The sequence below is a fragment of the Plectropomus leopardus genome, chromosome 11 (genome assembly GCF_008729295.1).
Source record: "Plectropomus leopardus isolate mb chromosome 11, YSFRI_Pleo_2.0, whole genome shotgun sequence".
Classification (NCBI taxonomy): domain Eukaryota; kingdom Metazoa; phylum Chordata; class Actinopteri; order Perciformes; family Serranidae; genus Plectropomus; species Plectropomus leopardus.
Window position 1 is genome coordinate 6,728,826 of NC_056473.1, and position 15,212 is coordinate 6,744,037.

General features: G+C 37.1%; 1 protein-coding gene across 3 annotated transcripts in view; it reads left to right on the top strand.

Annotated features, from left to right (window-relative positions):
- The first annotated feature begins 8,090 nt into the window (after positions 1–8,090).
- Positions 8,091–15,212, top strand: part of ano3 (anoctamin 3) — a 53,410-nt gene continuing 46,288 nt past the window's right edge. For 2 of the 3 annotated variants that reach the window (XM_042495387.1, XM_042495388.1), the window contains exon 1: positions 8,091–8,262. In XM_042495387.1, the coding sequence (XP_042351321.1) occupies positions 8,103–8,262 (160 nt within the window). In that variant the 5' untranslated portion in view covers positions 8,091–8,102. Of the gene's footprint in view, positions 8,263–13,094; positions 13,280–15,212 lie in introns of those variants that run through there. The other variant, XM_042495390.1, reaches the window with a different exon arrangement.

A 15,212-nucleotide genomic window follows, 5' to 3' on the forward strand; every position in this document is an offset into this window, starting at 1 on the left:
AATCTGCCAAGGTGTGTTCAATAACGTTACAGTTTTCTGCTAGCACACAAAATATCCTAACATGTTGGCAGGTAAAACACTGCAAGACTACTTCTAAGTTTTATGGTTTATTATATATTCAGTGATTTATTCACCATACTTTTTGTTCAACTTTTCTGCGTTAAAATTTCCTTTAAAGCAATGAAGTTTTAGTCTGTATGTTAGGATTTTGAACATAGCTCAGTGTGACGAGTGCTGGGTGATGGCTGGATGCTACACGCTGGTCCTCTGATAGCTGATCCAACAGCATCACCTTGTGGTGGAGGACAAAACAAATGTAATCACCATGATAACAATAATGTGGTTGGGATGGAGAACATGGTTTTGTGTAGTTAACTTTTATAACTTGTCTCTCATGAGCAGATTTGCACTTAAGATGCCATTCGTTGCAAAACGTGGATTTGGATCAGTTTAGGTGTCATTTGGTGCAAAAAGTGGATTTTGAGTAGCTTTTTAGTTAAAGCTGTCCTACCACTCAGAGGCCATTATAAACACATTTCTGTGGCAGAAACGTGAAAATGGATTAGAACGATGGCAAAGTACTAATACAAAACTGTGAAAATATTCTGTAACAAGTAAAAATTCTGCATTGAAAATTTTAGAAAAGCAAACCAAGTAAGTATAATCAGGAAAGTATTAAAAGTAAAGTTGCAAAACATCTAAAAAAAAAAAAGAAAACACACACACACAAAAAAAATATTAGAAAACGACCTAAATGTTTATCAGAAATAAATACCAATTCATTTCCTTTCAATTTTAATTGATTACTTTACTAGGCTGAACATTTAAGCTGTAGCCTACTTGTATAAAGTTTAATTTATCATAAAACATATTTTGATTTTAATGTTGCAATGCAACTAGTAACAAAGAATTCAGACAAACGTAGTGAAATAAAACATGCAATATTTCCCTCTGAAATGAAATGGAGTGGAGTAGAAGTATAAACTGGCTTGAAAAGAATAGACACAGGTAAAGTACAAGTACTTAAAATCTGTACCTAACAGCAATATTTTAGTAAATGTGCTTACATTCCACCACTGGTTAGATTGAAATTCAGTCATGACCATCACATTAAATACAAAGAGGATCAGATGATACCTAGTTAAAAAGATTTCTATTGATACAATATTGTGATAGATTAAAGGTAAGTGGGACATAACAAGAAAAGTCAATGTGGGACTTTGGTCCCATAACAGTACAACTCAAAATAACCTTAACCCTATAAAATAACCTTTTCTAAATGTCACTATTGGAATCACATGGTAGCAGATTTTGATGACATCAGTGTTTTATGCATGGATTTTTATTTTTATTTTTCTGACATAAGCATTCAACCCACATAATGTGTTCAAGGACTGGTGGAAATTTGAAAATCCAATGATCATTTCTGTTTTTACAGTTTCTGGCTATGATGAATGGTGTGATTTTGGCTATTTTTAAAGAAAACATGTGGGAAGGTATGTTTTATTTAAAAATCGGCATTTAAGTAAATACAAAATTCAGCTTTTCAAAGTTGTGTGCCCTTCCTCTAAGCCAAAATAAAAAGCACAAGTCCCCTTCAATCCTTAAAAATAATATTTGACATGCCTCCCCCTTTTTCCACCACATCCTCTCATAAATAACAAACAGTCCCTTATGCTTTGAATTATGCCCATCAGGAGATCAGCTCTCCTCTCTGGATATAATTTGTTGTCGGTCACGTACTTTAGGCTAATGACAGAGCGCCATGTGAAGTGAGTGATTCTCCACACAGCATTTTCGTCCAATCAATACTCTACAATCAATAGACCTGAGAGTTTTAATGTTGTACCCCCCGCTTCAGCCCGACAACACTTTAAACTCCACCCATCCATCTTCGCTGCACTGCCCAGGCTACTTCACAGCTCAATGTGCTGCACAGTGAGAATGGCAGGATCATGAGATTACACAGCTTCTTGTAGATGTAGTAGTTGTCACCCAACAACATATTGATGGGGGATTTGTACTGAGGGTGCAAGTACATACAATGGAAGTAAAGGTGTCACAGGTCCTTGGCAGCTCCTCAGGTAGGTTTAACTCAATTCTGAAGGAGGCACACTGAGTTAAGGCATGACAGTAAAATTGCAGCAAGCTAAATTTAAACAATTAGTCACTGAATGTTGAATTTGATCTGATATCTGGGTATAAAATACTATGTCATTTACCCTCCTAGGTTTGTTTAAGTGTTTCTTATTAAGAAACACTTTTTGTCAGTTGTCTATTATAATCCTTTATTATACTTTTGCTGCTACATGTGTAAGTGACGAGAGCAGAAGAGTTGAGTATACAGTATGATAATCTACTTGATGACAACTGATCCTTTAGGATTGATTAATTCATGAGGTGTCACATGGGTGCCTCCTTCATGTCATTTTCCATGAATGAGAAATAGATTAATTGAAGTATAAATTACACACGGCGCTTCATGTTTGTTTTTGGTGTGTGGCGTTCATTTTGTCACTAAAATGTCAGGAAAGCAAATCTTGTGCTGAAACATGTGCAGTCAGTCACAGACTAAGGAAACGAGAGCGTGACTGTTTTCTAGGGAAATCCAGCAAACATGTCCGGCGTCTTTCAGTTTAATGAGCTATCTAATGCATGAATGCTGTTGCTTTTATTAGCTGTTCTAAATCATCACTGCCTCGGGTCAAGATGAAAATGCAACAAAAAAAATGTGGTTAATGCCCTGTTAGCTAATAGGACAATGTTTTCATCTGTGTTGTGCCATGTGGATAATGTTCAGTGGTGTGCAGAGACTTTGAGAGGGGCAAATTGTGACGTGGCGGCCCTGCTGGAAGCTGGGTCAAGTGTTGTTAACCACAGAATAAATCATCAAGCGTTTGAAACTGGTTTAGATCCTTCTCTTTGTGCCCCCTCGCCCCATGTTTTTGGGTCACTCCTCACTAATGACCAGTGTCTAAAGCAGAGATGTCACTTAGACACTAAATTGTAGAGAGCTTTTTTATTTTATTTTATTCTATTTTTTGCGCCCTTGATACAATTGCGCGCCCCCTCACTAGCCCTCCCTGGCTAAAATAATTAGTGGCCAGCATTACTGTCTCTAAGAGACTTTAGCATGTCTGTTTTTAAAATGACACAAAGTTAGTGGTAAATCTAGTAATCCCAAGGCATCTATTGGTACCAACCATGCGTGGCTTGTCAGAAAGGAGACTAAAAATGCTCCAGATTTCGGCTTTATCTTGGTGAAGGAACAACTTAAAAGCCCATTTTCGAAGGGGTCCCTCGAGCTCTTACTTTAAGATATCTAAAAGAAAATAGCTTGTATGGACACCCACAAATCTCTCCTGAACTTGAAGGCATTTTACCAGTAATTGTTTTGCTTTTTTCAATCAATATACTCCTTCAAGTTACAGGTATATATTTGTGTTTTTAAGAAAAAAGGCAGCCTATTTGAAGAGCAATTAAACCCCAAACACATTTGTATATACAGGTACATAACACATTGAAACAGGACTGTTGTGGAACTCAAAATGTCAACTCCACTGGGTATTAGTCTATTCTTATCAGATAATTAGCAACATTAACTGTAAAAAAAAAAAAAAAAAAAAAAAAAAAAAAAAAAGAGTATATCAGTATGTGATTACATTAAAGCCCAAGTGATATATCGGTCAGCCAATATTATCGGATGATATCAGCCCATTACAGATATATTGGTATCAGCTTATATGTTGTCTAATATACATGACATGTAAAGTTTATTTTTAATAAATTAAGTTTATTTTTTTGCCTTCATTATGATATCTTTGTCACTAGTAGTTGATAACCATATCTGATGGATAATTGCATTGCATAATTGCACATAGCATCAGTTGATACATGAACATCGGCATTTTTTTACTCCTCAATATAGGCGTCGGCCCCAAAATAATCTAGTATCGGTCGGGCTCTAATCAACATTCCTAAAATTCAGTTACTGCTTTTGGTTTTGCTTTGCCACCCCAAGATTTTCAGTAGCCACCCCTATGAAAAAAATTTGGGGGCACCACTGATTTTTCTGCTTTCTCGTTATTTATTGATCTAATGGAGGGGAAATGGCAACATAAGAGGTTGTGTATTACTTCTTTAGGAAACAATATTTACTTCATTTTCTAGCTGCAGAAGATACACTCTTACAGCTTTAATAAGTCACTACAAGCTTCACTTTTCTGTAAGTGACAATAATTGTCTCTGTTGGCGTTTGGGTACTTGACAGGGTCAGAACAATAGTGTTGTAAAAAATGTCAATTTATTGGTACATATCAACTAAATGTTTGAATTGTGTCATATATACTATATACCACATTGTACAGTTAAAGAAATATTCTTAGTTGCTCTGCTGTTCTCTGCAAGAAAATAAAAGTGGTCAATTTCATGGACTACAGATGAAAATTAGCCAGATTTTACATTTATAGAAATATTGATTAATGTGTGTTGTCCTTATAAAAAAATAAATTAAATGTTATAATCTTGTTGTATTTATCTTCTCATAAAAATTTTAAATTATGCCCCCAATGCCAATTTTTCCCTGTGGTATGAAACATGAAATCAATTATTGATATTTTTCAAGCTTTTGTATTGAACACTATGGTAGTATCTGCTGAAGGTCATGAGCCTGTTTTTGGATCATAATTTCTTGCGTGCTGTTTTACAATGATAGTCAGTGTTTAACATTCTGTCTGAAGGCTGTAATGTTTGCTTCTTAATGCAGTTTGGCATATCTCAACTTTTTTTTTCCACCTGGACATTTTGACCATAACATTTTGTCTGCACATGTTGGACTAAAGGAGACAGGAGTGTTATGATTTCACTGAGACATTTATGTGGCTTTAAGTGATCACTGCTGACTAATGTAAGCTGTTTAAGTAATGTAGGACACACACAGCAGGTTGGAGTAGCCATCATGTAATGGAAATACTGCAGTATAAATGCCCTCCAGACTGCACATACACCCTCTTTAGCCTTATATGTATTAAGAAGATAAACACTGAAGCCCCTTTTATTCAATTAACAAGTTGCTGCAGAAGACGTCCACCTGACTGCACTCAAGCTAAATACATTTTCTCTTTCAGCTGTCGACATTAACATATTGTAAAGTGTTTATGCACATACATTGATTTTATTATTTGGTCTCCTATCAGAGGCCCAATATGTGTTTGTGGCACTTTTTGCAAAATAGCAGTTTAGTCATGGTAATAGTCTTTGCCAGACAGTCTGGCTGTGGTGCTCATCGTTGGATAGATCATACCTGCATGGTTAATGGATGGAGTCACACTTTCCTCAGAATCTCATCATACATTCACAATTACTTGAGAGAGGAAATAAGTGACCCAGGGCTCTGAAATGTATTTGTTTAAATAAATAATCAATGTGCCAGGAAGCAGGAAGTACCTGCTCATCAATCGATCTACCTAGTGTCTCCATAATTTTGAAATCCTCAGGACAGTGTATTACTGCACTTAGACTACACAGCTGTAATGGACAAAGCACTTTTCAAGGAAAGTCCTTTTTTTTTCTGACCGCCATCGAGAGCTCTAGTAACCCAGACGCAAAAGTTTCGAGGTCAGTGTTATTTATTTGACACTGATGTGCAGTAATCACTTAAAACAATACTTCACTCATAAAATGACCATTTGTTTATTGGTTAGTCACGCTGTGTTATCTTGAGTTTGTGCTTCTATGGGAAACGGCAAACATATTTATCGATTGCTTGGGGACAATGTAAAACAGCAAAACCATATATTAAAACATCTGTTGACAAACTCTCACACATGCAGTATAATTTATGCCCTTATTTATCTAGTCATATATCAGTACTTCCCAAACACATGTATTTTTGCAAAAAAAAAAACCCAAAACCTTTGTATTGGACTCTGGCTTTGGAGATTCAAGTTACTTTTATTCATATTGAAAAAAAAAAACAAATCACAGGAGTTGAACCAAAGGGCTCTCCTGTCGAGGCAGATGGATTAAGGTCTGACTCAACACAGGTTTACATAATTAAAGAAGTAAACTGTTGCAGAAAGGGCAGTGGTACATAATGTAATACAATAATACAATAAAACAATAATAAAGAGAGAGAAAGCAGGGTTCAAATTAAAAAAAGCTAATATAACTGGCAAGATAAAAACAAGAGCAAAGCGAGGAAAAAAAAGAGGACATTAAAAAGTAAGCCTAAGGCTGAACTGAAAGCAAGTGAAAGATGTGCTTCTTAATTAATGTAAAATTGTCAGAAGTGGAACAGAGAGCAGAGAAGTTTCACTTTCAGTTCAGTTTTAAGAAGTAAGGTATAAGGGACAATGCATGTGTCTGGAAAGTACTGGATGAATGATACTTTTATTATGCTACACGATTTGTGTAAAATTTTGTGATTTTGGATGTGCGTCTTCTGCTGTTAATCCTGTTCTCCCAATCAATCAATAAATCAATATGTTGTTGCGGGCAGGTATGCATATAGAGATACTGTACAGTACATGTATTTATATGTGTGAGTGTATGTATATGTGTGTGTGTGTGTGTGTGTGTGTGTGTATATTTTACATGTAAATATTTTCCTTCTGCCTACACTTCTAGGCGAGTGCCCTCCATGCTCTAACTGGGTGTGTTGTTGGTTAAGCTGTATATATATAATCAATATGTTTACCATTTTCTGTGGAGGCGTGCAAGAAAAGATTTCTTCACGAATTCAAGTTCACACAGCATGACTAGCTGATGCACAAATGGTCATTTGGTGGGTAAAGTATTCCTTTAATAGTGAAGTAAAGCTCCACAGGGTTGCTGAGAAACTGCACATATTCAGTGAACATGCACTGAACTGGTTAAACTCTTCTCTGCAGTCACTCAAACATATTGCTGTATTTTCAGCTTTATTACAACACCCTCCATTCTTGCAGGATCGCATTACACAGCCCTCTGGTAACAAGAGCTGTTGTCACAAACTCCTGCATTCAAAATTCAGCATTTCAATAATATACAGTCTGGCAGCCATGTGTTGTATTGTTGTGGATTCCTTTGAGAAGAAATGCTGAGGGGGGATGTTGCTGTTGAACCTGTGGAGAATCATTTCTGAGATGTAAAGTACCTCTGACTGTTGGTGAGTCATGCTGTTTGGACTGAGTGCCGCCCCGCGGCCCTTCCTGTTGGTCTTAATGAAGCTGAATGCACACATGAGGGAGGGAGCACACATCAGTACACACTGGATGAAAACCTCAGACTGTCGATGTTATTTTTCAATTGTAAACAAATTAAAATGCATTATTGTATGCTAACGCGGTTAACCAAGGCAGTGACCTGTTTAGGATCCAGAATGGTAGCCTCGTCATTATGTAATAAAGCAATTACTGCAACGTAATGGCTGAGTGGATATATGCAAAAACAGCAAATATTCATTTATAACATGCATCAAGCCATTTTTCTTCTCATCATGTGGACATTCCCCTTCTAAACATCTACACTGATAGAGAAGCATTTAGCATATAATAATGTGTTGGTTGACTGTTTGCTGTTTATGAAGATGAGCAGAAAAAAAATAATGACTATGCCAATTTTCATCATTTAACTTGTAGCAGTTTAATTTAGTATTGTGTATCTGAATAATCGGAACTTGTTATTTACCTACACATTTCTGTCACTTTAACTGGTTGTAATAAAAAAAAAAATCTAACTTAATCATATGAGCTACAGTTGCTTTTAGAAAGCCAGAGGTCTTATTGTTCCCCATTAGTATCAGGTATCAGAGGGTTAAAAATGTATGAGTGCAGTAACACAAGCAGTTGGGAGCTGAAGCACTGTGATCACCTGCAAATTACTGCTCTAAACATACAAGCTATCACGCTTTTCCTCTGATAATAACTAAAGAAACCTGTATCATGGTTTGAGTATGTGACAGGATGCCCTTCAAGATAAAAGCACCAATAAATATACTTTCATAACATGATGTCAGTGTAGTGTAGAATCACACCTTGATCACACACTGTGCGTGTGTGCGTGTGTGTGTGTGTGTGTGTGCGTGTGTGTGTTTTGCAGGATCATGTCTTCAGGACAACTGTATGCTCCTGCCCCTGCTGGAGAGTCAGGCTTCCAGCTCCTCAGGGGCCTACAGGCATGCTCCTATCAATCCCGCCGTCAGCCACTCAGCGTCCTGGAGCTCCTCGCTGGCCAACAGTTTCCTCTCTGGGGACACAGAGACGGACAGCGACCAGCTCTCCGGTGAGTTTGCCAGTGGCACTTGTGAAAAGAGCTTTTTAAATACATTACATCCATCTGAGATCCGCCCCTACTTGTTTGGCATATTGCTGGACATCTAATATGTGCATAAAGTATGAGGCTGATACTGAGAATTTAAACGAATTCCTTAATGAATATGGACCATGCTGACTCTGCCATTAATCCATTAGTCAATTAGTTTAATTAAATTGGCAAAGGGTTTGACCATTGATTTATCATGAAAGTTCTCTATCAAGCAAAAACACCAAATATTCTGCCAATCCAGCTTCTCAGATGTGAGGATCTACTGCTTTTCTCTCTTCTGTTCCACTGTAAAATAAAGTGATACTTTACTGTTAAATCAAAAGTATATACCTCTCCTTTTGCAGAAAATAGTTAAAACATGGCCATGTATAAGCCTCAAGATGCTTGTTTTGTCTGACAAAATGTATAAAATCCAAAGATATTTAAAGGGAAAGTTTGCCCCCAAATGAATAATACATATTTTCCTCAGACCTATAAATTTTTTTGGCATGAGTTGCCAGTGTTGAAGAACCTTCTTTCAAATATTTCAGATATTTCCATACATTTGAAAAACTCAACAGCAATGTCCCTTTCCAGATCATGACCCGGTTACTCAAGATAATTCACATTTTGTTGTGAGCAGTTTCATGTAGGAACTATTTTCTTTCACTACAGAACTACACCCACCAACCTTCTCATGAATGAGAGAGTTGTGCTGTTGACACTGTGAGATATAAACAATAATGATGTCCTCCTCACCAGAGCTGTAACATCAGCTATCTCAGTGGTGCTAAGTGAGCTAGCACTAGATGCATACAAGAGAAAACAGACATCTCTATGGTTGATTTCTCATCAACTCACACCAAAACAATCTAGATTGATAAATTGCACTACAGATAAGAGGAAAAAAATCAGTATTTTTGATTTGGGGGGTGAACTGTCCCTTTAAATATCGTTTGGGTTTTAGACATCTTGTCAGACAAAACAAGACATTTAAAGACTTAAATGTGGACTGTGGGAAGATGTGATGGTCATTATTGAACTATTTTCTGTAGTTCTATGGACTAATTGATTAATCAATTAATTAAAAACATAATTAACATAATGATTAAAAATGGCAATATTACATTGCAGATGAGAGCCTCAGTTAAACTGTGTGCTCTCAACTCGTAGATCAACTTCATCAGCAGATCTGCGAGGCCTCAGAGCAAAACATCAGCAGTGATTTAGTTGAGTGTGTTTTCATAAGAGGTCTTTGTCATTGAGGAGCCTCTTGAGCAAGTGGAGACATCTTTGCTTCTTTGAGCTGTGCGCAAACACAGAGCATTTTAATGCAATAAGAAATGTTTAGAATAGGTAAGACACAGCTTTGAATGTGATTAAATATTTCTCTTTTCTTTGACTAGAATATTTGATTGCTAATTTCTTTTGTTATTTTAAAGTAGCCTATAACCATTTTGAACAAACAGCAGTTTCTTATTCATTGTTGAATAGTTTAATTTAAAAAAAAAAAAAAAAAAAAAAGGTTTGCTTCTTAAAATGGAATGCATCTTGCAGCACTGATTTGGGGGATTTTATATGTTTTAACTAAAATAATTGTTTGGCTTTTGATGCAAAGAAGATGCAAAAGCAAAACATTTTGTTGTGAGTCTGCAGGGCCTGAATTTTGTCAAAAGTTGTTCATGGCTGCATATTTCCGCGCATAAGCTGAATATTCAATGATGTTTTGAGTTGTACTGACGGCTCAGTCAGTCACCTTTTTAGCCACAAGGTGGCAGTGTTTTATTTATGCAAAAACCTTGTCTCCTCTGCAGCGCTATCATCTGACCTACATCTCTGAACTAACAGGCAGGAATGAGAGAGAGAAAATTTTAAATGGGACTGGCCTTATAAGAGCTGGTTACTTATTTATTCATCAGCACAATGCAAGAAATGCATTTGCAACCCAACTCAATGACATGTTATAGGGGTTGGCGCTCACAGCTTTGCCATCAGTCCTCAATAAACCCCAGAACAGTGGGAGAAGGAGAGGCGTGCTGAGCCGCAAGAAAGCAGATGGTATTTGCATCTATGACAGATGCCAGACTACTCCCCAGAATACCAGTACAGACAGACATTGACAAACAAAATTAGAGACGCAGACTGAACTGCAACCTGTGTTATTGTGACACTGTGAAGACCGACCAGATCACAGCCTCTCCAGTGTCTGCTCAAATAGCAACAACATGAACAACATAGGACGTAACTCTCAGGAGATCCTGATTGGAGGTTCTGCTGTTCATTCTCTGTGTGGTTGGCATTGAGATCAGTGCCGTGACCTTGGAGATTAACCACGATTAGATCTCTGTTTGGTCAGAATATTGTGCAATTGACAACCTAAGGCGAAGTGATAAGGAGGCAGTATTGTATCTTTTGATTGCTTATTCTCACCACTATGTAAATGCCACATAATTTGACTGTATGGTTAATAATGAAATGCTTCCTATTCTGTTTTTCCATGGCACATATAAATGTTAAATTCCACCAAAATCATCAGTCAGGTGATAAGAGGGGCACATCAGAGCATTAAAGTTAACATCAATAAAATAAATAAACCATGAATTCAATTAGACAAATAAAAACAAGGTGATGAGAGAGAAAGGTGGTAGGTATATGAGTGCTATGCTGGGAAATATCTTATTTTGTAGTATAATAATCATATAATAAACATTATTTATATAGCACTTTTATTGACAAGGTTACAAAGTGTTTTTTTTAGAAAGGCACAGCAGTTGAAAACCAAAACAACAAAAAAATAAAATACAGAGTGATCGTAAAAACATAAAAACACTGGTGGATAGTATATTTTTTTTAAAAAGTAGAATAAAATGGCCAAGGAGGGATGATAAATCCAAGCAATATTTTTTGTATTCATAAATGCTTTTCTATAAAAGCAAGCTTTTAAAAAAGGCATATAAAAATACTAATTATGTCGCTTGTCTGATCTTTAATAGGCGACCGTTTTAGTTAGGGGGCTCTAACAGCAATGGCACAGTAACCAAGATTCAAAGATTAACAAAACTTTAATGTCCCTCAGAGGGGCATTTGCTCTACAGACAGTATTCCCACACAAGTACAAACATTGCAATATATACTACGCAGCATATGATCGATATCTCCTCCACTGACACTGTGAATAATGGAGAAAGGAGACACAATGACATGACATCTGGGGTTATATTTTATTTTAAAAAACCAATAGCAGATGGAACAAATGACAATCTATGTCTATTAATGCTACCTTTGAAGAGACTAAACCTCCTCACTGATGGAGGCATCTGGAACTCAGCATGTAAAGGATGTTGAGACTCACTTCATAGAGGAGTTGAAGGTCTTTAAGGGTAGCCCTGTGATCTTACAGCATAGCTTGACAAGTTTTGACTACTTTGCCGGTCGCTATTTGTGCAACTGCATTCAGAGGAACAACCAGCAGAGCTGCATCCACTAATCTAAGAGAACACCCAGGCATGCATTGGGTCAATAAATCCTTGATTTAATCTGAAGCAAAAGGAGCAAAAAGTATGTTTTTAATTATACTAAATACACTGTATTCTGTATATTGTGTACATTCCATTATTCCAAACCTATAACCAAATACATTTTTTCATTATTTTAGCCATTTGTGCAATAAAGCCAGCATAACAAAGTTACCAGTTTTAACATCATGGTGTCAAACTATACTGCAGCCATTTGTAACACATAGTGGTTGTTGTCTGAGAGGGATCCCCCCCACCACCACAGCAGCAGCAGTGTGTCAGCACAGCTCAGCTGTAGTAGTAAGCTAAAGTATTGATCGTTTAGAGTTTTTCTCATAGCCTCACAGTCTTTAATGCGTGCCAAAGCAAATGGTTCAGCCATGAAAAAGTCAAATGGTCCATATCAGCTTTATTGATGTTTTGGTCTATTTTATTTGCTTAAAGTTAACAACCCTAGATATGGTATTTGTGTTTTATATTGAGGTTTACATGATGTCCAGCGAGTTTAGACAAGCTAATGGCTTTTGTGAAGCCCTTTGATTATTTTATTTATTTTTCTCTCTCTTTTTTGGCAGTAATGCACATCAAAAAATGTTTGAAATTATTTCTTTTAACAGCAATGCATATCTAAAAAGGTAATTTTTAGAATGAAAATTTTATTTATTTATTTTACAATGTTGTATATCTAAAATGCATTTATTTTGAATTAAAATTAATTAATTTACAGAAATTAATATCTAAAAAAAGGCTACTTTGCTACTTTTGGCATTGCTTTTGTTTGTTTGTTTGGTTTTGTTTTGTTTTTTTTTAACAATAATGCTTATCTAAAAATGCCTTTTTTTCTGTAAGAATGGCTCACCAAATGATGAAGTTCAAGGCACAAATCTAAAATCCAAAGGGGCTTGCAGTGGCTGAAACGTAAAAGTATTTCATACACTTCTTTTTTTTCTGACTGCGTTATATTTTAGTTAACACTATAGTCTAACTGTATTTCCCGCTACCTGAGAGTTATGTGCTGGTATAGGTTACAAGCTTTCAGCACGAGGTAAAAAAGGATGACTGATGACCGAATCAATACATGTCCTTGTCGGTCCATTTGAGATGTGCTGCCCCTAGTAATTTCCCGCAGCTTATTTGGAGTCAGTAAATCAGGACGGAGGGGGGACGTGTCCATCTCAGGACCTCCCCTACTGCCCGTCACCATGACAACAGCCGTGGATGGTGGTAGGGGAGTGGAGGGGAGAAGGGTGGGGGGAGCATGCGGAGCTTAGACAGGTGTTGCTGGGGTTTGCGCATCGGCCGTGAGATGGTTTGGCAGGATGGGAGCTGCGAGGAGAACACCTACGCTACCCTGCCATAGTTTCCCATGTTTTCTGCAAATTTGTTTCTCGTAATACGGAATTCAATTAACGCTGGAAACCAACTGATCGTCGCAATGGTGCACCACTCGGGCTCCATCCAGTCCTTCAAGCAGCAGAAAGGTTGGTCGCTAATGTGATCGTTTCGCGTCCGCCGGTGGTTAATGTCTGAGCTGAGTGTGATGTATGGTGACTTTTCTTCGCTAGTTAAATAGTTTGTGGTGTTAAATGGCACTCGGAGGTGACGGGCTCTGTACTTGGTGTAAGTGTGACGCAGAGTTGGAGGTCTTGCAGCCTCCTCCTCCTGGGATGAAGCCTGTTTATGAACCTGTGCGCTCTTTTATTTTATCCACTAGTTTATGACTCTATTACCCAAGTCATTACTTCTTTAGGCACAGATCCAATTAAAGCAAACATTAATAAGTAGCACCATAAACATGACAACATTCATCAGAAATTGCTTTTATTATTTAATTGATGTTTGTTAGAAACAGTGGATGGTTGCAGTTAATGCTGCATTCAGAGAAGACATGACCTTTCTTAACAAACAATGCACATCCTGATAAGGCGTTTTTAGTGTGAACTTGCAGCGACTTGAGCTGCACTCACAGTATTGTCCATATGCATCAGCTGTCAGGAATCTGCTTAAACATTAACAGCAGTGGAAGTAGGCTGGTATAAGCAGTGTAGCAGGGATGTAATGCCTCGAAAATTTCTCGGTTTGGTTCTTTTCTATACAGCAAAAAAAATGATTACATTGAAAATGAATGTACATTCAAAATTTCCTTGATTTTTAACATTTTTAACTTATGAAAAAATGGCATCATAGAGTATGAGCATTTTGACTTTGAACAAAGATGGAGCTTATTCCTGAGTCGACCGATCTTCTGAGGTGTCCTCTTAGCAGCATGAAAAACAAAAATAGCTCAATGTAATTTTTGTTTTTTAGAATCAATTCTGTTTCTGAAATGCCAGAGAAATTTCCTTCATTTCCAAATTTTAAATGTTAAACATCATTATTTGGGCTTTTTTAGAAAACATTTTTTTTTGACAAAGTGGGAATTATGTTCTGGCTGAAACTGGCTCCTGACAGAAAAGTACAATAGGGCTCAAATACATCATTAAGCCTGCAGTACAGAATAGGGTGTAACCCAGCTGGTAGCTGATGTTAGTATGACATCATCATGGCGCCGACAGATGTTTGACTCTTACATTTGACAGACATTAAGTTTTGGTTGAAGTGAAAATTGGGTTGAGAGTATTTTAAATGTCTAATGATGTTTGTATTTCACATTGTCAGGACTTCAACATTATGACCTTTCGCTGACATTGTGTTTTGTTCTTTACAACTCATGAGACGTTTGGGTTTTGGTTATTTAGCAACACAACTGAAAACCAACAAAAACAAATGTCATCTGTTATCTGTCTTCAATATTGAATTAAGGTTTGCATCAGATTTTATCCTAACATTTAATTTTGGTCACCTTAAGTCACAACCTACACTCAACTAAGATTGGTCTTGCCTCTGAGTGGAGAATGGAGGTAGTAACAGCCCCGAAAAGAGCCGAAAAGGTGAAAAGGCATGACCATGGGCAGCACGGGTGTGACGCTTTGACGATGTGTTCATGTGTGTGACCCTAAATGTCTGCAAACTGGGAAAACAACAAGATTCAGGAGCTCTGTACCCTCTGAGCAGAGGACGAAATCAGCCGACGCTGTTGCATGTCACGCCAGTCACTCCTGATTTGATTTTGCGATGCCGGCCTGCTGTCTGTAATCACACACTGGAGCTGTTGTTTGTTTCAATACAAAATACAAAAGAGGCATAAAGAAGGGACTTCAAAGCGGCCCTGTAACGCAGTCTCTGTGTAAAAAGGCTTATGTTTCAAACTATTTAATCTGTAGTATTATATTTTTTCAATGTAATATGACAACAAATCATTGGGTTTTGTAATGTGTACTGAATTGAAAGCCTTGTACTAAATAGTCCAATACAAATATGTGTATTGTTGCACCCCGAATGAGAAGTGATTACAGTATATTGTGCATGTGCCTC